The 25,649-nt window shown below is 42.4% G+C and overlaps 1 protein-coding gene across 3 annotated transcripts in view; it reads right to left on the minus strand.

The window, feature by feature from the left end:
* Window positions 1–25,649, minus strand: part of ctdp1 (CTD (carboxy-terminal domain, RNA polymerase II, polypeptide A) phosphatase, subunit 1) — a 102,275-nt gene that overhangs the window by 20,415 nt on the left and 56,211 nt on the right. For all 3 annotated transcript variants that reach the window (XM_061256439.1, XM_061256438.1, XM_061256440.1), the window contains exon 12: window positions 20,630–20,841. In XM_061256439.1, coding sequence (XP_061112423.1) covers window positions 20,630–20,841 — 212 coding nt within the window. The remainder of the gene's footprint in view (window positions 1–20,629; window positions 20,842–25,649) is intronic.

Here is a 25,649-nt window from a genome sequence, read left to right on the forward strand (position 1 = left end):
TAGGCAAGGAAGGAGAGGAAGCAGGGCTAGGGGACTGAGTAGGAAAGGATGGAAGAGCAGGGTAGAGGGCTGAGAGGGGCAGAGAGAGCAGAGGAGAGTAGGAGTAAGGGTCGAGGAGAGAGGTAGAGAGGGATGGACAGAGCGAGAGGGCTGAAGGTGGTGAAGCTCCTCCAGGTGGAGTAGTGCTTGCTGGTGGCTCTGTGCCTGGGCAGGGGAACTGCGCCGGGAGCAGGTGCCAATTATCCCCACCAATTACCGTCCTAATGCATAATTCACGGCAGATGAAAAGCTTAAGTGCTTTTAATTGCGGGATTCTTCCTGCCGGAGCGCGGCGAGACGGCCAGTGTGGACGTGCCACTCTGCGGTTACGCTCACAGGGAAGTGGTTTCCCCGGTCTGCGTGAGTTTTATGCAGGAGAGTCGATGGGGAGGGGGAGGGCTGCACAAGGCTAGGGGCAGTGTACACGGCCAAAGGTTTATTAAACGCACTAATGAGACGCCAGGAAACAGGATGTCGAAGCGGCACGGCTGTGATTGCCAAATTCGGTAAAGTAAAAAATAAATACAATAAAAAAAGTCTGGCTTACTTGGCCAGGATTTGAAGGAAACTAGAAATGCAAAGTGAATACTCGCTGAAACTGAGAGAAAAATGCACAGCATCTGTGGTGTTTGCGAGCTGCTCCAAAAAGTAAGGCCAATGACTTGGCATGGTTTAGAGGAGGGAAATTGTGTTTTTATGTTTCGAGGAAAGTGCTGACCATCAGTCATCTCGTATGCATCCAATACCCCGGAATTATTCAGATTTGCTGCTTCCATCAGAGGACATGCAGCATTTGACTTGCACACATAGCAAACAAACAAAATGGACTTGTAAATCAATAAAAGCGGTACAAATTTTGACCAGGAGAGCTTGCGATTTGCAATCAAGCTTATGAAGAACACACATCTCCTACTATAAATTTAAATGAATCATTACGCGAGTATGGGGCAAAAGAAAACAAATGACCGCGTTAAGCTCTCCAAACTTTCTCGGTTCCAAATATTCAAAACAAACAACATTCCCTGTGGCACTGAACTATGCAATCCAATCTAAGCCAATTTTCACAGCGGGCCTGTGCATGCAATGCATTCACTCCGAAAATACATTAAAGAAATAACACAAGAGCCAAGCTGTTCAGCCAGGCCGCTTTGTGGTCTACAGGCCTTGGTCTACAGCTGTTGTGCCAGGCTGTGCTGTGGTCTATAGGCCCCAGTTTGCAGCAGTTCAGCCAGGCTGAGTTGTGGTCTACAGGCCTCAGTCCACAGGCGGTTTAGAGGACAGGGCAAGGGCCTGCAAGCTTGGGGCTCCCATACCATACCTGGTCCTCAGTGTCGAGCCTTCCGGGTTTCACACAGCAGGTCGGTAGGAGTGTAACTGAGAGACATGGGTGGGGGTGATGGTATCCGGGGTGCAGGACATTAGCTGGTACTTAATGATGGCGGCCTGGGTACAACACAGTGGCCACATGACCTCACCATGTATCTCAGTACCGTCACCTCATGGCCAACAAATCAACCTTGGAGACAAACAGGGCGGGACAATTTCAGAAGTGTTCCGTTTTAATCTACCAACCTTGATGCCCACCCGCTCTTTAATGGAACAACACTGCCATCTCGCCCTTGAAGAATAATTTGAAGTGAACATGAACTGTCAGGCATAAAAGGCTGGCTGAATTAAAAACATTCTCAATTCATTCTTGCTGTGGTGTCCTTCATTCCAACTTCTGACTGACTGGAGCCACTGGTCTTGTCCTGTTAGTGCCTACTCTAAAGTGGTGAAGTTTTTATTTATCCCTGTATATATCCCGCAAAATCCTACAATGGATATGAGCAGATCTTTTCTGGTATTCTGTGAAAAACATCGCATTTAATTTCTTGATGACGGCAAAGCTTTGCTTTTGATCTGAAAGCAAGACTATTTCCTGGAAGCAATCTTCCCATTTTCCGTATTTTAGAGATTTAACTTTGAAAAAAAAAGTAAAAAACAGCAGTAAATTGTATGGCAAGGCATGATCACAGCACAGACCTGCACCTGCAACTGCATAAACATCGACAATTATGCAAGGAGAATTAACCGAACCAAGCAATCACATTATTCTGCAAGAAGTAATGAGTCTATCTCTATGCGTATACTCCGAAAACTAACCTCCCATACACAAAATGTTACAATACAGTTACTCTCCCCTTGATGAAATCGCAGATACACATGTTCATACAGTATATCTGGAAAAAATCCCAAGAGAATTTGGTTAATAATGACTGCTTTATCAGAGCAGAAGTCTGTCATTATCTGTTGTCTTCAAAGCCCAGTCGATCTGGCAGGACCCAGAGGATTTCCAAATAATGATCACATCTCGTGCCCTAATTATTTCCGTTTCTTACTCGTGTCAAGACAGCTTCTAGGTATTTGCTCACATTCTGGACTTTTTATTTTTTTACTTATCCCTGACCTGGCCTTCAGCGTGTGAGATAAAGGTCTAGTTTTCTGGTACACAAGCTGTTGTTTATTGCCTAATAGAGTGACCTCACTTTTTCGATTTTTAAATGAACGGCATTGAATAATGATACAACAAGCTGAAGGTCTCGTGGTCACCAGGGGTTAATCTACCCTCAATGCACAGAGGGCCCCTCTGGATTAAATTTCCATATCTTATCGGATTTTAATTTGTACTACAGAAAGCACTCTTTTGAAATATATTGCTGATAATAATGATATTCAGAACAAGCATAAGCCTCATAAAAAAGGCTCCCACTTCAAACATGTAGAATGCAGAGACAATGTTCTTGTGATTTTAATCAATGCATGACACAGCATGGCCTACTCACAAATTCAGGAACACTATTGTGATAATATCTTTAAAGTGCACTCATTTTCTTCTTACAAATTATGCTGTGAATATTCCTCATCACTCTGAAAAGGTGAAGGGGGGAGGGGGGGGGGGGGTTGGGTGGCTTTTCAGGCACTGTTCTAAGCTCCAGTTGTCTGGTCATCAATCAGGACTTTGCCCACAGTGTAACACAAAATTAGCTCTAATGTCACCCAGGGATGGGAGGGGTTCGTCTCCCGCAACGCACGTTAAGCCTCTCATCAACCTCTCTTGCGTCTGTCCTTTGACGAGATCGCACTGTCGGACAGCGCGTGATTGCCTGCGTCGTCAATGGAGACCACAAATAGCATCGCAGTGCGGGCGTGACTGGGAATTCCGAATTGGGGAGAAAAAGGGGAAAAGGCATAAAAAAAGTGAAAGAAAGAAGGAAAGAAAGAGAACAAACGATTCCAGTACCACCGCCTTGCCATCATTCCCCCGACAAGCTTCAAACTCAGGCGGTGCGGCTGCTTAATGTGATTAAACAATTATCAGGTACTTGAAAGATTTCAGGATAGCCAGAGCCCATCAAACAGTATTTGCTGAAAGCTAGCAATTTTCTATTTGGTTATGTTGGCAGCTCATGTTTTTTTGGGGTTATATAACTTCTCTCTTGGTAAACAAAATGTCAGACACCTTCTCCATTTTGCCATTTTTAGATCCTTCCCTGTGAAAGGCATCAGCATGGGTGTCCCAGTCGCAAGACTTGGACAGATGATCTGTCTGAAAAAACGATTATGGAAGTGCTGGGCACAACGTGAAACTCTGGCGTGTGAAGAGATTGAAATTTCCCAAACTCAATATTTACCTGCATATGTTCACAAACTACAGAGCATGAGAAAGATTGTACAAAATGTTGAAAACTTAAAAATTAAATTATTCAGAGACAAAACGTATGGATTGAAATCGCCAATGTATACTATCCCAGTGTTTCATTTATTTTACTGTAGTCCAAAATTGACTGAGTGCAATTGACTTCAAAGTGAAGTAAAATGATAAACATACAAAATTTCAGTGGAATGAAAAGAATAGTTAATAGTTCCATATCATATTTTGACTGTGGGGCGACATGGCTCAGGCAGTAAGAGCAGTCGTCTGGCAGTCGGAGGGTTGCCGGTTCGATCCCCTGCCCGGGCTGTGTCGAAGTGTCCCTGAGCAAGACACCTAACCCCCAAATGCTCCTGACGAGCTGGTCGGCACCTTGCATGGCAGCCAATCGCCGTTGTTGTGTGAGTGTATGTATGAATGGGTGAATGAGAAGCATCAATTGTACAGCGCTTTGGATAAAGGCGCTATATAAATGCCAAGCATTTACCATTTTACCATTTACAACCATTCACAGGATGCAATGCTCCTATCAGGCATGACGTCACAGTGTACAATGAGGATGAATCTGGAATTAGCAGTAATGAAAACACCCATTATTTCTTAATAACTGAATGCAAATCTCTCCAACCTGCTGAAAAGCAGGGCCTGCTGAAACCAGCCAAAGCCAACCAACGGGGACAGGAATAGCACAGACCTATTTGTATAAACACTCTGTGTCCAACCACAAAAGAAGGCAGAAGGGATTTGGAAACATTATGAGCAAGAACCTCACAGAATTGAAGCGCATAAATAATGCGAGTTTAAGGAACAGAAATCCATAGACTAACACCTACCAAGAGAAATCGGGTTTTGAAGGGCCTGCGCTCCGTGTTTCTACAGTACAGTTCCGACACCATTCAGTGCTGAAGCTGAGAGTAAAGCCGGGCGATGCTCTCAGACCCGTCAATCACTGCCCACAGAGCACACAGGGAGGCAGTGCAGTACACCTGCACAAGCAGTCCAGTCCAGTGGCTCCTGAAAAGGCGAATAAAGCAAGCGGGAGGCCCCCAGGGCTCAGGCGTCGAGGCACGAAAACGCCAATACAACGTATTCACTGAGTACGTTCTTTTTCCTTGACCAAGCACCCTGTAGTCATCATTTCAATCAATCAAATCCAATTAGCTACAGCACGCTTACAGAATCATCGCAGGTCATTATGAACATCGCACTCCGCAAAAACGACGAGCGATATAGCGTAAAGGAATGGATGCGACCGTTAGCTGCAGTGTAGGCATCACTCGTGAGTGGTTGTAACATGACCAGTGAGATGTTGATATTGACATGGCACTACACTGTAGATGAAGAACCATGAAAAAAGTGTGACATACGGGAGAAATATAATGTAGAAAAAAAGAAAAGTTGCCTGAACTTCAAGGTGACAAAACATGAGTTACACAGCTAAACAGCCTTTGAGTAGGGGGGGGTACTTTGCTGGTACTTTCACCGTCAAGAAAAAATTGCATAGTGTTATTGTAGCTGTCGCTCTAATGGAGCTTTGCTTCCAGACTGTGAACCTGTGCGTTTTTCACCCCAGCATGACGGACAGAGTATGCGTCCAAATCTCTCTGGACTGACAGGCTGTTTTTGAAGTCACGCTGTTTGGGTTCGGCTCTTTGCAACGCACAGACCCAGGGCTTTCACGCGACACCCCTCGGAACTACGGGCTGGTGATTAACTGCTGATCCCTGTCAACACTATCTTCCAATCGTTCAGAGCTCTGGAAAATGTGCCACTACATCGGCCTGCGGAAAACAAAGGAGCTGTCGCTTCAGTCCAGAGTAATCTGAGGATCCTGTTTGAAGGACTGAAAGTGAAATAGTCTGGAACTTTAATTAAAGAAAACCGAGGGATATGATTCTTAAAACTGGCTCTCAATTTGAGCACGTCTACACATGGCAGCGAAGAAGTGAGAAGTGGTGGGAATAGGGAAGTTACGCAAGTAATTTCATGACTTTGACACAGTGCTTCTCATGTCTTTGCCTCACTGAATCTGGACAATTAAGCTATGAAAGCTCAGCAATACAATTATTATTCAGAAACGTACCTCAGAAAGAATCGTCAACGTCAGCAACCATTATTGGATCTCTTAAAGTACTGAAATAGGTTTGCTTAGTGGAGGAAAAAACACTCTTGCAGCAACTAATAATTTCTAGACCAACAATAAACCTTGCATTGTGCTTTCACCTATGACCTCAAGATACCTGCCCATCATAAAAAAACTATCACAGAGCGTGTTCAGTAAAGTTAAGGACCAAACTCCCTCCAGTGCAGAAGTGCTTATATTTTGCACCGATTATGGGGGCAGCTGCCATGAACAAGGAACAAGACAACATGATAAAGGACTGTCTTCTAAATGGTAATAGCTTTGTTACAAAGAGTAATGGGAGAACTTTCCCATAACAAAAATAACCTAAATGGAATGAAGGCATGAGCATAATTAGCTTACAAATGTCAGCAAGAAGGTCAAACCGGTTATGTTGTTTGCACCAGCTGTGACGCCCACAAACCATCTTGACCATTAAGAGGGGTTAAAAGGGCAACAGTTCTCAGCCAAAAGTGATGTCACAGTCTCACTAAAAAAGCAGGTAGGCTGGTCAAAGAGAAATACTGCTGTCTTTCCCAAAGCATACCACCTCATCTCTGAAACACGTTGGTGGGGGTGTTATGGCCTGGGCATGTATGGCTGCTGAAGCTACTGGCTGACTTATCTTCATTGATGATATAACTGCTGATGATATTAGCAAAATTAATTCTTAAGTATATAGACACATCCTATCTGCTCAAGTTCAAACAAATTCCTCAAAACCCATTGGCTGGCGGTTCATTCTACAGCAAGACAATCATCCGAAACATACTGCAAAAAATAGTCAATTCTTGAGTGGCCAAGTCAATTACCCGATCTGAACCCAAATGAGCATGCCTTTCATATGCAAGTTGGGCGCGTCAGCTCACCAGTACTCCCTTTCTTCTTAATTATATTCCAAACTGTCAAGGTCTCTAACCATTTTATTCTTGTTTCTCTGTCTCATAATGGCTTCTTTAACTTTCACTGGCACAACTTTGGTCCTCATGTTGATAAACATAACAGTTTCTTAAGGTGATTGAAAGACTAGGCAATTGCTCCTCACCCTATGCCGCTACCAGCCACAGTTGGCACAATTTGATTCAATCCAAGGGCGTGAGGCTCATCCATGCACCACAGCGTGGTGCCTCATCTGAGTGAGCCATCCAGCAGCCTAGGACAACATTACGTATAACATGAATAAAATATTTACTTAACAGGACTGGATATGAACGAGCTGATCAGAATCCAACCACTCAGGACTATCCAGCAGAGCATTTGAATGCAGCAGAGCGAGAAGCCAAGTGGGCATATTTCTCACAGAGCGCCAACGGTTGAGTAGTACCGACTAATACTGTTAGTATTCTCGCTGAATCGCTCTTGCTCACTCCAATATCACTCACACACTCCACCTAAATGTCAATACACATTTATTACTACCCCGTGATCGAGAATACGCATGTCAAAACTTGAGGACCGAGATTGAGAACATGTGCGCAGTGACATGATGGTGGCATTATGACTTGCATTAATTGTTTGTAATATTTGCGTTGTATAATTTAGACGGTTGAAATGTTCCCACTGATTTGAAATTGACATTTTAAAATGAAATAACTTTTTGTACCCAATAATGATAAACAAATGTTTCGTGAAAACACCGAGACTAAGCTAATTCTGGAATTTTATTTTTTAATTTCTCATCTGGCTGAAAATCCAGTTTTTAAAACTCACTAGGTGCAATAGCCGTCATTAAGACACACACCACCACCCCCCCACCCCCCACCCCCCCCCCCCACCTTCCTTTTCACCCCAGTTTGGAATGCAAAATTGTATATATCAACATTCGCTACCATAGCCTCAACTATCAATTCGCGAGAGCACAGACAAGCAAGGGCTCTTTTCCAAAGAACGCAACACCGAGCACCACTTCTTTTTCACAGCACAGCAGCTTACAAGTCGCTGCGCGCGCAGAGATGAGACGGAGGAAGACGTTTCACTCGCAATGTGGCAGGCGAAAGCACAGACGCGCGATTGACTGGCGGGGGGGGGAGCGCTATGAGACGTGGATCAAGGCCGACTGAACTCTCCCTAACCCTGGGCAATGCTACAGGCAGTCACCTGGGCGCGATTCTATAGCGGGGCCTGTCCATGCACTAGAGCAGCGCATTAAATCAGGCTAGACTCGCAGCAGCCCTGTCAAGCTATTCCTGACTTAGCACCATAAAATAGGATACAGCACCTCTTTAAGGCCACCATTTTATCAAGACTGCAAGACCATTAAAAATAAAGTTGACACAGCATAAAAAAAGTTTAAATTATGTTTTCAAACTATTATATGGGTGCGTAGAAGATTTGAGCAAGGACAATTTCATGCAAGGAGGAGCGTACAGACGACACATTAAACCTGACAAATTGACACAAACTGCATGGTGTGATTATTATTATTATTATTTATTTTATATTTTTTGGCCTTTTTCAGCTTTTTATTGGACAGTATAGTATAGAGAGACAGGAAGAATGGGGGCGAGAGAGAGGGAAAGACATGCGACAAATGTCAGATGGTCGGATTCGAAACCGCCAACGTCACGGCTCGCAATGAGCATGCGGTCAGTGCTCTACAGGCTGCGCCACCGAGACACCCTGCATGGTGTGATTATAAGAATTTGGAGTGATTCTAATCATGTGGAGCAATGAACATTCATAAGCACTCAATTCATACTGTATAGTCTGCTATCAAGAACAACTACACAAAATAGAAAATGAAGAGATTGTAGTGGGCTGTGTGTTTGTAGAGATTCCTTTTAAAGGGAAGGCAGATGGTGGGAAAAAAGAAAAAAACTAAACAAAAAAAAAAACAGCAATTCATTAAAATTCTGCATTTATATAGAGCAGGCAGTCATCAAGTGCTTTACAATTGATACCTCTCATTCGCACGCACGCACGCACGCCAAAGGCTGCAATGGCACTTTTTAAAATTATGATTACTCAGACCCAGACTCAGGTGATTTACGCGATAGGGTTTCAATGAGTGAATTGAGGTGAATATAATTTCAGGGCTGAACTTTTTATTCCGAAGTAACTACATGCCCTCTAAGTATCCAACTGTGGCTGTTCTGTCTGGTGTTAACAAACATTGGTTCCTCTAAACAGTTGAGTTGTCCAAGGATTTCGGAATAAAGATGGTTAATTTCCACTAAGAAGGAGAAGACTACAAAAAACTCTAAATGTTTCAAACTACCTATTTCCACCGTCAGAAACATTATTTGAAAATGGAAGATAAATGGAACAGTTGAAGTCAAGGCAAGGTCTGGAAGACCAACCAAAATTTCAGAAAGAATGGCTTGAGACCTGGTGAGAAATGCTCAGAAGAACCCACACATGCAAATGAGCTCTAAAAAGAGTTGCAGACACATGCCTAGCAGTTCACAGGGCAACAATAAAAGATAGTTTAAACAACAAAGACCTCCATGGCGAAGCCTTTCCTACAACCTCAATACAAAATTAAGCATCTGAAATATAGAAAATAAATCATTGAGATGGCTGAAGGCCTTTAGGAACAATGTGCTTTGGCCTGATGAAACCAAAATGTAATTTTTTGGCCACCACCAAAGAAGGTTTGGAAAAAAAAAAAGTGAAGCCTTTGTAGAGAAAAATACTTTAGTCATGGAGATCCATTATGCTTTGGGGTGCAAAGGTCAGTCCAGACAGTGAAGTTGAAGAGAGTTTGGGTATTCCAGCAATATAATGATCGAAAGCATACCACAAAATCAACCATGAAGTACCTTGAGGAAAGACTGATGACAGTTTTGGAATGGCCACTACAGTCCCCAGAATACTATTAAAAAATCTGTGACATCTGTGATCTGAAACATGCCATACATGCAAGGAGGCCGAAAATATTTCTTGGCAAGAGCAGTTTTGCCAGGAAGAATAGGGACAAATTCCAAAAGCGAAATTGAACAATTCTTAGCTGGCTACAGGAAGCTGATATAATCGCCCGAGGAGGAGTTACAAAGTACAGGGTTAAAACTGACAGGGCCTTTTTCCTTTTTTATTATTTTGAAACTGTAAAAGATTATTATTATTTTTTTTTTTGCTTTAATATTTGAATAAATGTGTCATGTTTAAGTTTGCACCATTTCAAAGTCAGCTTTGCCTCTGTTCACTTAGATATTCATTGTAAAGGGCTTTTTGAGCAGGGCTTGCAACATTTTTGCACACCACTGTATATATGAAACATGAGCATTGTGTGCTTGGCAGGCCTATTAGATACCTAGCACACCATGTGAACGTGTGTAGAACGGCAGTGAGGACCAGTGTTTTGCTCAAATTTAGAATTGGCATGAAATGAAATAACATATATTACTTCAGATATTATGTAGTCATATCTCTAGCTGTGAACAGAAAATTTCAAATCTTTGTTCCCCTTTCATTCTGTCAACATTAAAAGTCAGTAATTTCTCTGCATATGCCTTCATGTCAAATGCACTTTTTATACAACGCAGACATTTTTCACAGGGTTTCCTGCTATGGCATGCATTTCAAATTCACACGAGAACAGGCACTTTCAGTGCTTTTCATTTCAGCACCGACACTATATGCTATTCAATGCCACCTATTGATTGAAGATTTCTTTGAAGTAAGTAGTTTGCGAGCACTTTGGCCCCAGCTGTGGAAATTAAGTCTGATTGTCCGAATGTTGAGGCAGTGTCAATCTTGAGATCTGCTGGCAGTTGAGTAGAGAGGAACAGTTTGCACTCACTACAACCTCAGAGTATTGCGCTTCTTTCTGATGACGTTGGACATGACCGTTATGTTTCCCTGGAGAGCACTGAGGCTGGTTATGAAAGATTGAACTGAATGGCTCAGCTCAGAGCAGACAAAGAACTTAACATATTGTCCATTATTATGGCATTTCCAGCAATTTGCAAAACATCTTTTTCAACCTCGATGTATACAATTACGGTAAAACGGTCATAATGTTGACGGTAAATGTAAGACTACTGCCGCAACATAGCACTTACACGAGCGGTTTCGCTTTTTATCTTGGCTGGGGCTTGAGCGGCGGTGATACAAAAAGACTTTTGAGGCGGCTTTTGCTTTTAACCTTTCTCCTTTAATTTTATTGGAAGAAAGTGCACGACTTCCTGCGTAGGCATCGGGCCTCTCAACTAATGATGGAAATGAAATCAAGTGCCACGCAGTGTGGGGGAGAGCCTTAGTGGGAACTGATTGCAATCATGGATGGTGGATATGGGAAGCTCTTTGGTAAAGAAAAAATGTATATAAGTACTGTAGGGGAGGAGGAAGATGACAGCAAATCGGTACTGTAACAGTACCTCGGTTTCTCTCTCCTGACTGTGGGGCCGTCTCCAAACCATACGTAGTTGGAACTAATCGCATGTCACTTTTGATTAATGGCTCACGAGGCCACATCAGTTCGCCATCACGACACAGACATTTTTCACAGGGTTTCCTGCTGGTATTTATCTATAATTCAGCAACCGACTAACGGTTTCTCATGCTCGGCAAGAAGAAAAATGGAGTTACAGACATGAGATATGTGGGGCATTCGCACCTTACGGACAAGGAAGATTTGATGAAAACGATGCTGAGATCCTCCCCCTTAATTGGCCAATTACAGTGCACTTGGCAACTTCACTCTTTCTACAATTTCAACAGGAGATAATAAGAAAGATAAGTCTTTCTTAACATTTCAGATGAATTTATCTTGTAAGAATCACTCTACACTCAGAACAATATACTGTATATTATAAATAGGCTGGTCAATTGAATTTAAACAAACTTTGGGAAAATTCATGACACGTTCTGTCCCCACCAAAACATTTTTAGAATTTTCAGACATATTTTTAGTGGTTGCACATGGGAATTCTGCAGGCTGCTCTGTTGCCGAAGATAAGGCCTTTCTTTCACTCTGTCTCAAGAGCTTGCAGTCTTTATCCAGCATTTCAATGCCCAAGTAATTGTGCAACTCAAACCACAAAGCCAGTTCACCACAGGTGAGGATCAAGCTGAACGTTCTTACTTTAAATTGGGGACTGGGTAGAGTAGAGAAGAAAGGTGAGAAAATGCCAAACTGACAATGGAGAGAAGGCCCTGTAAACATACATTTCTCTCAGGAAACCATTAAAGGGAAATAATAATAATAATGTAATGATAATAATAAAAAACCCAGGGAAGTATTTGCTCTTTTTCATGAATGCACACCCCATCTCTTCTTCAACCACTACTGAACATGCATAACACAAGGTCTTTTGAAGAGAATTGAGTGTTTGGCCCACGCCCTGTGTGACCAGTTTAACACCTTTGTGACATACAGCCACACACCACACCCAGCAATCCCTGAATGAGAATATCCAACAATAAGAAGCACAACAGAACTGGCATTTTAAAACCCTAAAGAAGCTCTGAGCCACGGCTCTGCACAGAAAGACTTTCATGACAATATTTTGCTTTACAAGCTCGGGAAGCTGAACTGATTCTACAAAAAAAAAGAAGAAGAAAAAAAAACGGCTTTGAAAGGACGTTTCCATGGCAGTCTGTTTCTGCCTTAGCAACCACTTCCTGTCAATTTGCGTCTAAATGAAGGGGCTCAGCCATTGAACTGTCTAATAACTGGAAAGGAAACATGGTCACGTGGTTCCATTCAAGCCCATTCAATTAGGTTCTTCCACAAGTGGCACCTCCGCAAGATGGCTGCCATGGCCCGGAAATAGAATTACTGATGAGCCTGCAATTATTTTTCTCTGAGTGTTGTCTAAACTGCGTATTGTCGCCAGCATGAATTACAGCCACAAAACTCACACTGCAGTTATCAATTGAAACAGGCAATATCATTTTACAAAATTCTCTCCTATCATTGAAAAAGGCTCACTGACATGTTGACCCACCCTCTGCCTGGTCCTTAAATCCGGGTTTCAAAATATGCAGTTGTGGCACTCTGTACCAAAACATTGTATAGCTGTACAATAATTCAAGCTCATTGGTTGAAAATTGGTTCTAATTGCCACAACCAATGGCATTTCAACATCAGGGTGTTCACAGAGAAGGGGTGGGATAAACAGTGTTGTGGTTTGAGCATGTTTGTTGCTGCAATTCTTCTCTTGACCGTTAGAAGTCAGAAATGTCCTATTGTACCTTTTATTTTATACAAATATATTTTGTAATAATACTATGACATGGTTAGATAGAATATTTACATTTACACTCAATAACCAGCTTGGAATTCCTTAATTGTGACAAGATTATGAGGCTTCTTGGGTTCAAACCTAACTTTCCTATCGCCTGTTTTTTAGTCCTAAATACATTATATTAACAAAAGAACTTTCCTAGCAGTAATAGTCAACCAATTGAATTCAGGTAGATGACAATAAACAATTGGCTGTGTTGTAAACAGATTTTGCAGGCTGTGGCCAACATGTAGTCAGTTTCAGGTGTTTCCACAAGGCACAGGTGAAGAGGTTGTGTTACAACTGGGGAGTAGATGGGATCATTGACCTATTTTTGCATGCTAACTTTATGGCTTAGATTAACTCCTTGCAGCAAAATACAGAAAAAAAGACTGCTGCAGCTGTCAAGTACTAGCTAGCTAATTTAACATAGATTAGCAGTTGTTGCTAGCTGCAACATACAAAGGCAGCAATTACAATCTTCAGAAAGGGGCAACATGACCTTGTACACATGACATGTCACATTGGCCAATTAGAGAAAAAACTGTGGGCCATTTTTCTATGGCCGTTTCCCTTCCAGTTATGTGACAGCTCAATGGGTTGAGCCACTCCTACCCCAGTGAAACAGAAGCCAGAGCTCTGTTGCGAGGCCAACGGCGCTCTAATCACTTCTGCCGTTAGCTAAATGTAGGAAACGGCACTAATGGCCGCAGTCTGAGGGGGCAACAGCGAAACATGCATTCTACTCTGATAGATATGTGCTGGCACATTTACTGTACCAATACGGTTAACTTAAACAGAATCTTAACTTTAAAGACATGCCGACAGAAAGACGGTGCCGGCGTAGGCCTACTTTCAATATAACCTGCATTCTGAGGTGACATTCTGCCATTTCTCCAACGCTATTTACAAACAGCATGTGGCTGGACATTAATGTGTAATGCAGTCTAAAACTGCACTGTAAAGATGCTCTGCCCACCAGATCCGCTAGGAAGAGTTTAGGCAATAACAAGCCTTTAATGAATTTCATTTGCAGAGCTGTGCAGTGCTGTTGAAACGGCGGAGCGCAAACTGTGAAAAATAGTTTTGTTGGTGCAAACCAAACATCTGTTTCGGATCTCTTCCAATGTTGCTGGAACCAACCCCATGATGGGCTTTTGAAATCTCCCTCGACAATGAAAACAAAAATACACATATGTCAATGGAAACAAACACTAAACTCTTGAAAATAAAATGTAAAAAAACCACCAGAACCATAAAACACATTTGAGTATGACTGTAATAATGCTATTTTGCACTAAATATTGGTCTAACAGGAACAGATATTCCTATCAAGTTTATTTAGTTGATGTTCTATGAGTTATTTCAATGCTGTTTGTTTGTAGATGCAATTCTGTTGGAGTGCTTCAGAGTAAATTTAAAACTGCAACACAATACGCAGAGCCGGAGCTACCTAAACTGTAGGTTATGAGAGGGGTTGAAGTGTCATGAGTTGTATGTGGATACTATGCTGTATTACACCTGACAAAGACATTAACTCTAATAAAAGTGCTGTAGTGGCAGGCACACATACTGTCACAATCAAAGTACTATCCAATATTTGTTCTTATTCCAAATTTTAGGGCATACTTCCCATGCTGGGTGGACTGTCGATTTCTTCAGAGTCCTTGTCTTGGAAAACATGCAATGCCTTGGCCAAGCATAGTACACACTTTTGCCTGGTGCAAGACTCCATTGTAAAATGGAAGGTGAGCTACACTACAGCGGCAAAAGTCATCACCAAACCCTTTGAGCCACATGAGTGAGAGCCTGTGAAAGAGTGCTTGCAGTCCAGTTCTTTGTCCTTTTTGCCCTTTCATTTTCCCAGACGTGGCAGGAAGCTATGGAGCGCTACGACTGCACGCTCCTCAAAACACACACAGGGGCAGAGCCTGTGTCTCACAGCGTGGGAGGTCTGAGCACAAGGAACGAGGGTCAAGCCCTGGCAAACGGACAAACGGGCTGTGAACGAAAGAGTGGGACAGTGAGAAAGGGAAGAGAGTGCGTGAGAGCATGAGCGAGCAATTGAGTGAAAGAGAAATAAGATTTAGAGGAGGAGGCGAGAAAGACAGGGAGACAGAGGTAGGCAAGTGAGAGAGACTTGAGTGATTGACAGGTGACTAACAGGTCTTTGCACTCTGTTAAGTCTGAAGGACTCCAGAAACCAGGCTCGCTGCCCCTGCTACGCTCTCCAGTGCCCTCACTTTGAGCCACCCACCTCACCTCACATCTAACAATCAGACAATGTTCACCACAGCGTCGCAGCCTCCGCTGTTCCTTCCAATCGCCTCCCTGCCTCTTCTCTGAAAACAGTGGCAGGTTTTTCTTCCAAAGAGACGTGCAACAGGGAGTGACAGACAAACAGAAGATTCCGGAGTGAGGTGGGCTGTGGGGAGCTTTCTGTGTCACTCAAACTGTTTAATGGGGGACCATACGAACGCGGGGCAGGGGGGCAATGCAGGCACAGATGGGAGACTGCAAACGCTTCCAGCTCAGAACTAGGCACACTCGCTGGGCTGGGGGGAGGGAGGCAGGACTGGGGGCTGGACTGCTTCCAAAATGTATTCAAGAAATTCTGCAAATACAGGACGACTGTTTTTTCTTTGCGTGTTCCGAGGCACCCTCTACTAAGACAAGAGCTTGCGTTCTCTCCGGAGAAATGCCTTTGCCAGTATTGCGGGTACTTGAACTTTCTTTTGGTGCTTCTAACTGACAGCAGGCACAGTGTAATAAAAAGGAAATGGAAGGCTATGGCTTGACAGCATTAATTTCCTTTCAGATGTCCACCAGTGTTTGAAATCCTAACGTGCATTGACACTTAGCATAACACATTAGCGTGGGCCTGTTTTTGAAAATAAACAAATGGCCAAATAAATTAATAAAAAATGCCAGTACTTGTTCTGGCAATAAAAGTCAAGCCCTTTGACCAACACCACCATAAGTCGTCTGATAATGGACACACAGTTAAATGCTAACACAAGTCTTATATTTGCATATAAAAATGGCCTTCAGCAAACCATTTAAAGAAGCTGTGAGAAAAGACCCCTGTAATAGGATTTCCAGTAAAGCTGCCACAACTTCACTGCAGGCATTAGGAGCCAGTGTAGAGAGAAGATAAGAGGCGCCGATAAATAAATTACAGTCCTATCGGTGGTCAGCGACCTTTCAGCACCCGCAGATTAAATATACTGCAAGATGGCTCGGATACAAGGGCTTCATCAGGGAGACTTTGGATTAATACCGCTAGGCTCTTTGTGTGGGAAACGGTCAGCAGCACACTGATAGTTATACCCCTTTCTCAAAAATAAACCGGGGATATACCCGACCCGGGTCTGACACCGCACGATGGTCCCGGATATGTCCCAGGCCGGGACTCAAAAAAGTGTGCAAGATCACTTCCGTACACATCAACTCTATGTAATATCGTGAAAAGTTAGCTAAGCACTGGTCACTCTGTACCAGCGTTTCATCTTCCTTCCACACGGGCAGCTTCTCAATTACACAATTAATGGTTACGCCATGCTGGAGCCATAAATGGGACAAATATACCTATAATTGCCCCCCAGAAACAATCCTGCATACTACACAACAGAAAAGGATGACACTCAATTATCCTACAGGATGTAGTTGACCAGTTTCTGGTAAGCAGTTTCATGGACGTCTACATTCGCTGGCCGGGCCGCGCCCATGACACCAGAGTTCTAGCAAATTCTGACATTTTCCTTGATGCAGAGGACCAAGATGGCTACCTTTTTCCTAAGAGACGCAAGTTGTTGTTGTTCTTAACCCGTTAGAACACGGAAGTAAACAAAGCCAGTGAGTTGACTCTAACATTAGCTTAGAGACTAGCTAGCTAAAAACAACATGTTGTACTCTTACCATTTATGACTTGAAATTAACTCTGCATTATTGCTTCTCATTCTTTACAGAAATCAAAGATCAATAATGTACATATTATTGGATTCTGTTGCCGGCCTACTATTATACACTGTGATTCCATTTTGGGTCTTGAGAATGAAGTTTACTGTATTTTTAGATGGCTTTATGTGTAGTGGTAAAATGGTTGGCATTTATATAGCGCCTTTATCCAAAGCGCTGTACAAATGATGCTTCTCATTCACCCATTCATAAACACACTCACACACCGACGGCGATTGGCTGCCATGCAAGGCAGCTCGTCAGGAGCATTTGGGGGGTGGGTGTCTTGCTCAGGGACACCTCGACACAGCCCGGGCGGGGGATCGAACCAGCAACCCTCCGACTGCCAGACGACTACTCTTACTGCCTGAGCCATGTCGCCCCCAGTAGTAGTAGAGCGGTAGTGAAACCATGTGTTGCAAAACTATTTTCTTGAAATAAAAGACGCACTGAATCAATTTCAACGTTCTTGTATGGGTTTGTTAAATAATTTAATGTATTGAAGAAGTACATCACAGGCACATTGAGAAAATTGTAAAATGTGCAAAACACAAAACTGAAAAAAGAAAAAAGCAAAATGAAAGATTTTCAGTCATGAATTCAGCGTATCCCTTCCCTGTAAAGAACCCACAATTATCCATCCCCACCCTAAAGTCATCAATGTCATTACTATTGTAATGAGGGAATTTTCAGTGATTATGTGTCAGGAAATGGTTGCAACAGATTCATTGAGCGATTTGTCTCAATACGTGTTGTTCAATAATGCGGCAGAGGAGAGAATGGCACTTTTGCACCTGGGTACCACTTCTCTGGTGGGCATTCATGCATTCATTACAATAGTGTCAAGATTAAAGAGACTGTCACATGCTCAAACAAGTATGTACAGTGAAATGTTGGAGCATGATGGTGATGGCGACTTTAGAGTGGGGATGAATAATTGCGGGTGAATAGGTTTATAACTTTGCCGAGAAGCCTCAGACATTTTCAATGGATGAACAGTTGTTCTCAACGAACGAGATGTCCTGGAAGTCAATAGCCTAGCCTAACGAACAAGGCAGACAAATTGGCATCATGCTTTGGTTGCTTTTAGAAAAAAAAAAAAAAAAAAAAATACTATAAAACAGAGAGTAGGCCTATCAAATGTGCAAAAAATTGTAGTAAGCAAGAAAGAATCACTTGGTGGTAAACTGCCCATCTTTCACAAAGTGCAGATCACGTGCAGATCACGTTAATAACTAACAAGTTAATGCAACTGTCTGTAAAACTTTGGGCCAGGCTTGTGAGAAGTGCTTACTGTACTAGGCTCAAAAGCATTAATTGAGTTTTGCATTGTGCACATCTATTAATTGCTGGAGGTAAATTATTCCCCCATGACTAAATTGGAGGCACTCATAAACATAGCCCTAAAAGGCTAAGTCATAAAAAATAAAATAAAAACACTTTCCATTCAAAATTCTCTTCTTACAAAGATGGCTCGTTCATTGACAAGAATCTCACTTACAAAAGCTGAGCTAATTTCTGCTGTCTGAGTATGATTTTGGCAGGTAATTTATATTGGCTATGTACATGTTATCCTCCTAACCTAACCTTAAACCTGGGGTTTTGTTGGTCTGTGCTTAAGACACTGTTGTCCCAGCACAAAACCAGTCTAAATCCCTTTATGAAACCGAACGCCCTGACTTTATGCCAAAACATCAACAATCTAATCGGGCTATACGAGTTGGCAACGTATATGAAATAGGGCCCAGGTCACATATGGCCAGCCATTCCACTCCTCTTTTTAAACCGCTCGTGAACTTCGCTGTACTGCTTCTTCACTTTTAAGTTTGTTCATTACATGCTTCTCAGAGCGACGGCTGCCTCTTTCAGTAAGTAGGCGTGAAATATTCCCGTAGATAACCACATCTTTTACTGTGGCTGTAAATGTCATCTTAGCTCTTCTTCCCGTCAAATCAACAGAAGCTCTCTCACTTCAGAATCTTGTCAATTCTCCATTGCTTCAGCTTGTGAAATGCTGCTTGCTGTTTGAGGTTTGTTTACTAGACCAGGTGGCGTAACCAGAACTTTTGTATGAAGCACCGTAGATAGTGCATCTCCGGTCATAACCAATGAGGTTCCTTGTTTGAATCTCGGGTCGAGTAACCCGGGACCACCCCCTTTCATACCAAAGCCAAGCCGTGTCCATCCCGAGTAATTCCCGGGTTTTGCTTCTGGGGGTATTAGAGGGGAGTTGAAGAGGTACGCAAGCTTGGCTGCAGTGTTCCTAGCATGGGCACAGGTGTCAAAGTGGTGGCTTTAACCTGTCATTTTGGCTAGTAACACAGGCCAGGCTTTAACCTATAACAATTGCATTGTATTGTTTCTGTTTTGAGTGTTCTGATTGGTCCATGTGTGTTTGTGAGGCCACTGGGAATGGTTAGCGAAGTTTTTAGTTGATTGATTGATTTGTGCACATACATTTCTTCTTTGTTCCTCCATGAATAAATTTAATTATGCTGTGAAAGAAGCTACATCGCTAGATTGAGCTTCCAGTTAAAGGGAAAATAAGACCTTGCTGACCGGACACATGCATTGCTTTCCTTTTGACCAGCAGAGTTGCTGCATCACATCAAAGCCATAATATTCATTAATAATACAATTATTATGGCTTTGTCTAATAGTTTATAAATGTATGTAGGTGTCTAGAGGAGGCCAGGGCAATCTAGACAGACGCAGCGTCAGATCACTCAAAGGAAAATACAAACAAGTCCTCCTGTCAATTACTACTCTTCAAATACCGCCGCCCGGCATTCTAATATGGCAGACTGCCTCCTCCTGGCAGTTACATGGCAACCTCCCCAACCTGGCCACAGGGACTGAGTTTGGCTGCCAGAACCTGCGCAGCAGCAAAATCTATTTGCACAGTGAGCGACCCCTCACGATGTGTAAGTTTAAGAGGGCACATTCTCGTAGTGAATGATACGGGTCATTGCTGAACCATTTTCACAGATCGAACTGCCATTGTCTCAGAACTATCCTGACTGTCCAAGGAATAACACTGAGGTTCCCCGTATCGCACAGTCCACATCGCCGTACACAGTGAAGATGAGAATACTGCAGAATGCTACGGCAGATGTTCTGTAAACTAAGCAGATGGTTAGTTCCCTGCGTTCCTTCTGTGAGGTTCTGCAGCCGTCCGCCATGCTACGCTCCCAGTGGCTATTCGTCTCTGCCCTCCCATTATAAATATACATAATGAGTCAACGCTTAGTGACTCAACAATAGCTGAAAACTTTCCAAGTTAAGCAAAACCGACCATCTGGTTTGTTCAGGGAGGATTTGTGAAGCAACTGGGAGTATGAGTTGGGCGGCGTGAGAGGTCTGGGTAACGCTTCATTTGACAGCCCATTAATTACATAGTACTTACTGGGTAAGTACACAGCTACGGCAATTATTAGGTTAGTACTTTCAGTGGTACTATGAAGTACAATGAAACAAAGTCAGTAATTACCAAATAAGTACCAAGTACAATGCAAGTATGTTCTACAGCCCGTTCAATAGGACCAAAATAATTACCAAACAAGTACCTGGTATTTGCCCAGTCAGTACTCTGTAATTAACAGGCTGTAAAGTAAAGCATTAACAAGGTTTGAAATGAGACGGCTGTACCTGGGCACACTGCCGGTCAGACTGCCTTCGTCGCTGGAGGGCGTGGCCGTCCTTTCCTCGGTGAGCGTTCCCAGGGCCTTCTTGTGCTCTCCGTCCGAAACCTGGGGGCCAGCCTCCGCCTCGCCCTCTTCTTCCCCTTCCCCTTCCAACCGCTCCTCTTTTCCTCCACCTTCACTCTCATTGTCGCTCTCTTCTCCGAGGATGTCATCCACCTGTTGGGGAGGAGAGCAGGGTAAGGTGAGGGGCCAATTCCAATCGAGCAAACAGCCCCGAAAGCAGGGCAGGCCGAGAGACCACACGACCGCTCAACCTCAAAGAGTTTTGCGATGTTCAATTTTGCAGGGTAACTTCAGCAGGGAATGGACTGGAGTGCAGTGGCAGAGAGAGGAGTCTTAGCGTTATGTCGCTAAGAGCTGTGCCCATGTGCAAACCGATGTGTGTCACTTTTTCAGGCGGCGTGCGGGCAAACCCGTGAACCGCGTTTCTCGCGGATGGTTGCTGTGCTGCCAATGCACTTGCTGTCTCCTCTGAATCTCCATTTCAAACTTCGCTCTGGTTCAATCTCCCCGCAGCTCCATAGCAACAACAATGAATACACCATGTGGCGAAAATGCCGGTCTATTTCACATATGGATTACTCTCAGAGTGACAAGAACTTAATTCCTGTATATTCTTTCCCTCACGCGAGTACAATTCAGACAATAATTTCTTCTATTTATTTTTCTGCTCATTTATTTATTTATTTATCACATGAATGTAAGCACTGCAGCTCCCCTGAAAATTAAACCAACCTAAGGCTTTAGAAATAACATGCCTTTTTGCCTGACAGACATATTTTATTTAAATGGAAAACCTAATACAGAAAATGTTCAATTAAAAGTGTTCAAACTGTTCAAAGGAATTTCAAATATTGAAGGTAGAGGCTTCCCTGGGTAAGCTGCGAAATATAATTACAAATATTTGATTTTATCCTCCCTTTGGTATTACGCCTGTTGTTCAAAACATACCCTTTGCAAATCCCGTGATGATTAAAAAATGGCAAGGGATAAAAAAGCCTCCACAAATGATTTTATATAATTAGTACAAATCTGTTCCTTTGACCTGTGGAACCATGTAGAGCAGAGGATTGGATTGAAATACTAATAAAGCAAACAATATTAATTGATTGACTGTCACAACAACAATCCATAATAATGTATGTTACTGTAATTACATGGTCTCCTGATGATACTGTTCTATCACCAGTCTGTAGTGATTACAACCTTAAAACCCCTTCAGGATCAAGCATTTGGCAGATACTGCACCTGTGCCAGTTTTCATCAAGGGGAACAAGCTAAATTAAAAAAAACTAATAAGAAAAATACAAATATATCTCTAAAGTGAGAAAAACATTTGGCACAGAAAAATACACATCAACAAGCATTGTTTCTTTTTCTAAATGACTTAGGGCAAGTTAGTTACCTAAAGCAGTGCCAATTAAAATTTTATTTTGGATACACAATCAGAATTCTCTGCCTCTCTGTGTTTGACATTCCATAAGCAATAAGACTTCCCCCCTCCTTATTAGATGTGCATCTAACAATACCTGGAAATGGCTCAAATTGTGACAAACTAGTGTGATTGTAATTGTTGCCAGTAACCCGTAACCACCCAAGCTCCCCTGCTTCTGAGCAGCACAAAACTCCAGCGGCACCCTGGGGTTTAGAGTTTGATTAAGTAAGAGACATGCAATGTACTCAATCAGGGCCAAACTAGATCGACACAGAAATGGAAGGAATGAGCTTGGAAAGAGTGAAAGCTGGAGAAACGGCCATTTAGCTTGGCCGCAATGTTCAGCTTGGCCGTTAGTTCATTAGTAGGATGAACCCTGTTGAAGGTGGTGCAAATGTGAGATAAACACAGCACACACAGAATACCTCCCAGGGGATGCACTGAGCTCATAATTACAGTCTGGGCAGATTTATTAACGGACGCTGGTAAGCCATTCTGACAGGCAAGAGCACGCTGTGAACAACCCGAGGTATAAATGAAATTGAGCCATCCGACATCAACAACAACAACAACAACAGTAATAACAAATATCAACAACAATAATAATAATGCTTTAAAAAACAACATTCAATTATGTGACATACATTATATAACTGCTAACTACACTGTTAATCACTTAATAAAGTGACATTTCTCTCTTTTTAAATTTTTTTTAAATGACATTCTGATAAGAATTATGTCTGCCAAGAAAGACCGGACTTTATTTTTAATTTCACCACTGCTGGAACGAGAAACAAGGAAAAAAGGTAACCTCATTACCAAAAGACAAACAAAAAAAGATCTAACGGTACAGGAGATTTATTGTCGCTATCAGTTCATGTAAAGACCCAATAAAGAGCCTTGGCTCCCTGTCTGGCCTTTTACAGGCGTTTATTAGCCATCTTCATCAAGGCTACGCAGGCTCTTTCAAAGGCTAAGTGACAGTGACTTAGACATAAAAGGACACTTCCTGTCATCTTGTGATGTCCAGAACTGAACAACCTGACCTACTGCCACGCTGCAAGTTTAGATTTGCAGAGACTGAAACATAATTGACAGAACTGAATAAGGGAAGACCTTTTTCTCTTTCTTTGGATTTCCTGCCAGATACCATTGTAGATATAGCTGTGTTAAGATGGGTTATTTGTCCTGGGGCACTTTCCTTTGTTACAATACAATTTTGCTAGTTAGCTTAAAGATATAATAGGTAATTTTGGACTTCTAACGGTCAAGAGAGCAATAGCAGCAACAAACACCGTCAAGCCACAATTATGGTGCTCACAGTACATGGGGGAACATGACAGGCAGCATTAGTTCTGAAGCACAGAGGCCAAGATGAAAGCCACCCATTAGCAACCCATGGAAAGTATATTGGATGCATTTCAACAAGGTGAAACAGATTTTTTGGTCAAAAATATCAAACATGCGTTTCACACAAATGCGATAAAAGCTTTCTGGGAACAGAAAATTACATTCACCTGAACAACAGTCTTGATAAATTATAATTTCTTGTACCTGCGATAGTGCATAAACTCATTTTATTTGACAAACCACCGAGGACATACTGGCATACGCAACTGAAATGTTAACTGAAAATCTATATTCAAAATCGCAGTTAAAACTGAACTTGACTGGGAGCTACCAGACTATAAACTCTCGAATAGTGCAACTGTTAGCTAATGACAATTTATACTTTATTATCCATTGGGCACTGTACAGCAATTTCAAAACTGACTCATACAAAAACATTCACAACCCCACCTCTCCGTTGCAGACGACCTTGTGCCGGGATAGCAATAAGCCAAGAAAAATGATCAGCTTTAGTAGTCGCTTTCCACAGGCCATTTTAGCAAGCTATTTAACTGACATTACTCCCGTTTGTATTAAGTTAGCTCTACCTGCATAATTCTTAAACATAAGCAAATATACTCACAAAGGCATCAATTCAGTGTTGTTTTTTATGTTTATCAGTCTTCTGAGAGTCTGGGAGTCTTTTGGATTTAGGCACAAGCATCCTGCCCTGGAGAATAAATACACGGGGAGAATCTCCCAAAAATATAAGCAGTACTGTGCAGTGGGACCCAGTAATAGAGCCAGTGGGACCCACGGCTAGCAAGCTGATGTACAAAACAGAATTTAATTACATTTATAATGCAGCAGCTAATTAATATTACTGAAAGCTGGTCAGCCACTTCATTAATGGTTAGCCATCAAGGCTAATCTCTCGCAAATCCAGCTCAGGCCCGAGGAGTTTTTAGAACAGTGTAGAACACTTAGTGTAGAACAGTTTAGTGTACATAGACACAGGTTGCAAGAGTGTCATAGTATGACTGAGCATGTTTCTTTTATAATATTTATAAAGTAAAAATTCTGCATACTAGTATACCATTGGGTATCCTATGAGTTAATCACTGATTGAAGGCAAGGTAAAACGGAGAACACTGGCCTTTGCGTAGTTCAAGCCAATTAGTAGAGCATTTGCACTTCATATGAGCTGCATGGCTAATCATAAGCATAACTCAATTATGACACTGGAAGGTATATCAAGGTGAACAACCGCATCACAATATCTAATTTAGAAAACAGGCACAAAGTGCAAAATGCATGAGTGATTTGACAGCATTATTAATGAGCACAACTACAACGCAAGACACTGGCCCAGAGTATCTGAAGGCTACAACTTCATCATCAAACACATATTCATTACTTCAGTAGCAAAGATGTACAGCAGTGCCTTGGAAATGTGATTTTCTTGTAAAAACCCTACTATTCTATTCTATTCTGAAGATTTTATAAACAAAACATTATAAAACATAGAATTAAACAATGACAAGGCTGCGTAATACTAGTGCCTGACTATCATCCTCATGAACATTTGTGGTTTGCTTTCAAAAGCACTGAAGTTCATTCCTGTTAAACCACCAATTACATGTTTACAGGGATAATGGATATTCACCTATAAATGTGTAACACAGTAAATCTGTATTACTACTAACTTAACCTTTATTTAACCAGGGTATTTGCGGTGATGACCCGGGTAACCACTCAGGTTAGGAAATGCAAGGGACGGCATAGGCAATCTAATGTAGGGGATGATTAGGTGGCCAGAAGGAGTTAGGTGGGAATTTGGCTGGACACCAGGGTTCGCAAACTTCTATTAGCATGTTCCTTCCCCTTCCAATAAACACAAAATGTAATTAATGCCTGTGATGGTCGATTAATTGCATTTGTGTTGTGTTTCCAGGAAACAAAGTATTTTTAGAGAGTTTTATGATGGATAACTGTGTGACATTTCTAGGACCGGTTCCTCAAACCACTGCCATAATAAGGAATCTGAAAAGTAGTGAGGCAGTGTCCCTCATTAAGCTGGGAAGGCCAAGGTAGCACATCCCACGGCACTACAAGGTTGACGGATCTGAGGGATAAACTCAGGGCTTAGAGAGCAGGCCTGCCTGTGTCGCCTGACAACCCTCGACTGCCATTTCACCCA

This window comes from Conger conger, chromosome 9, assembly GCF_963514075.1.
Source record: "Conger conger chromosome 9, fConCon1.1, whole genome shotgun sequence".
Taxonomy (NCBI): Eukaryota; Metazoa; Chordata; class Actinopteri; order Anguilliformes; family Congridae; genus Conger; species Conger conger.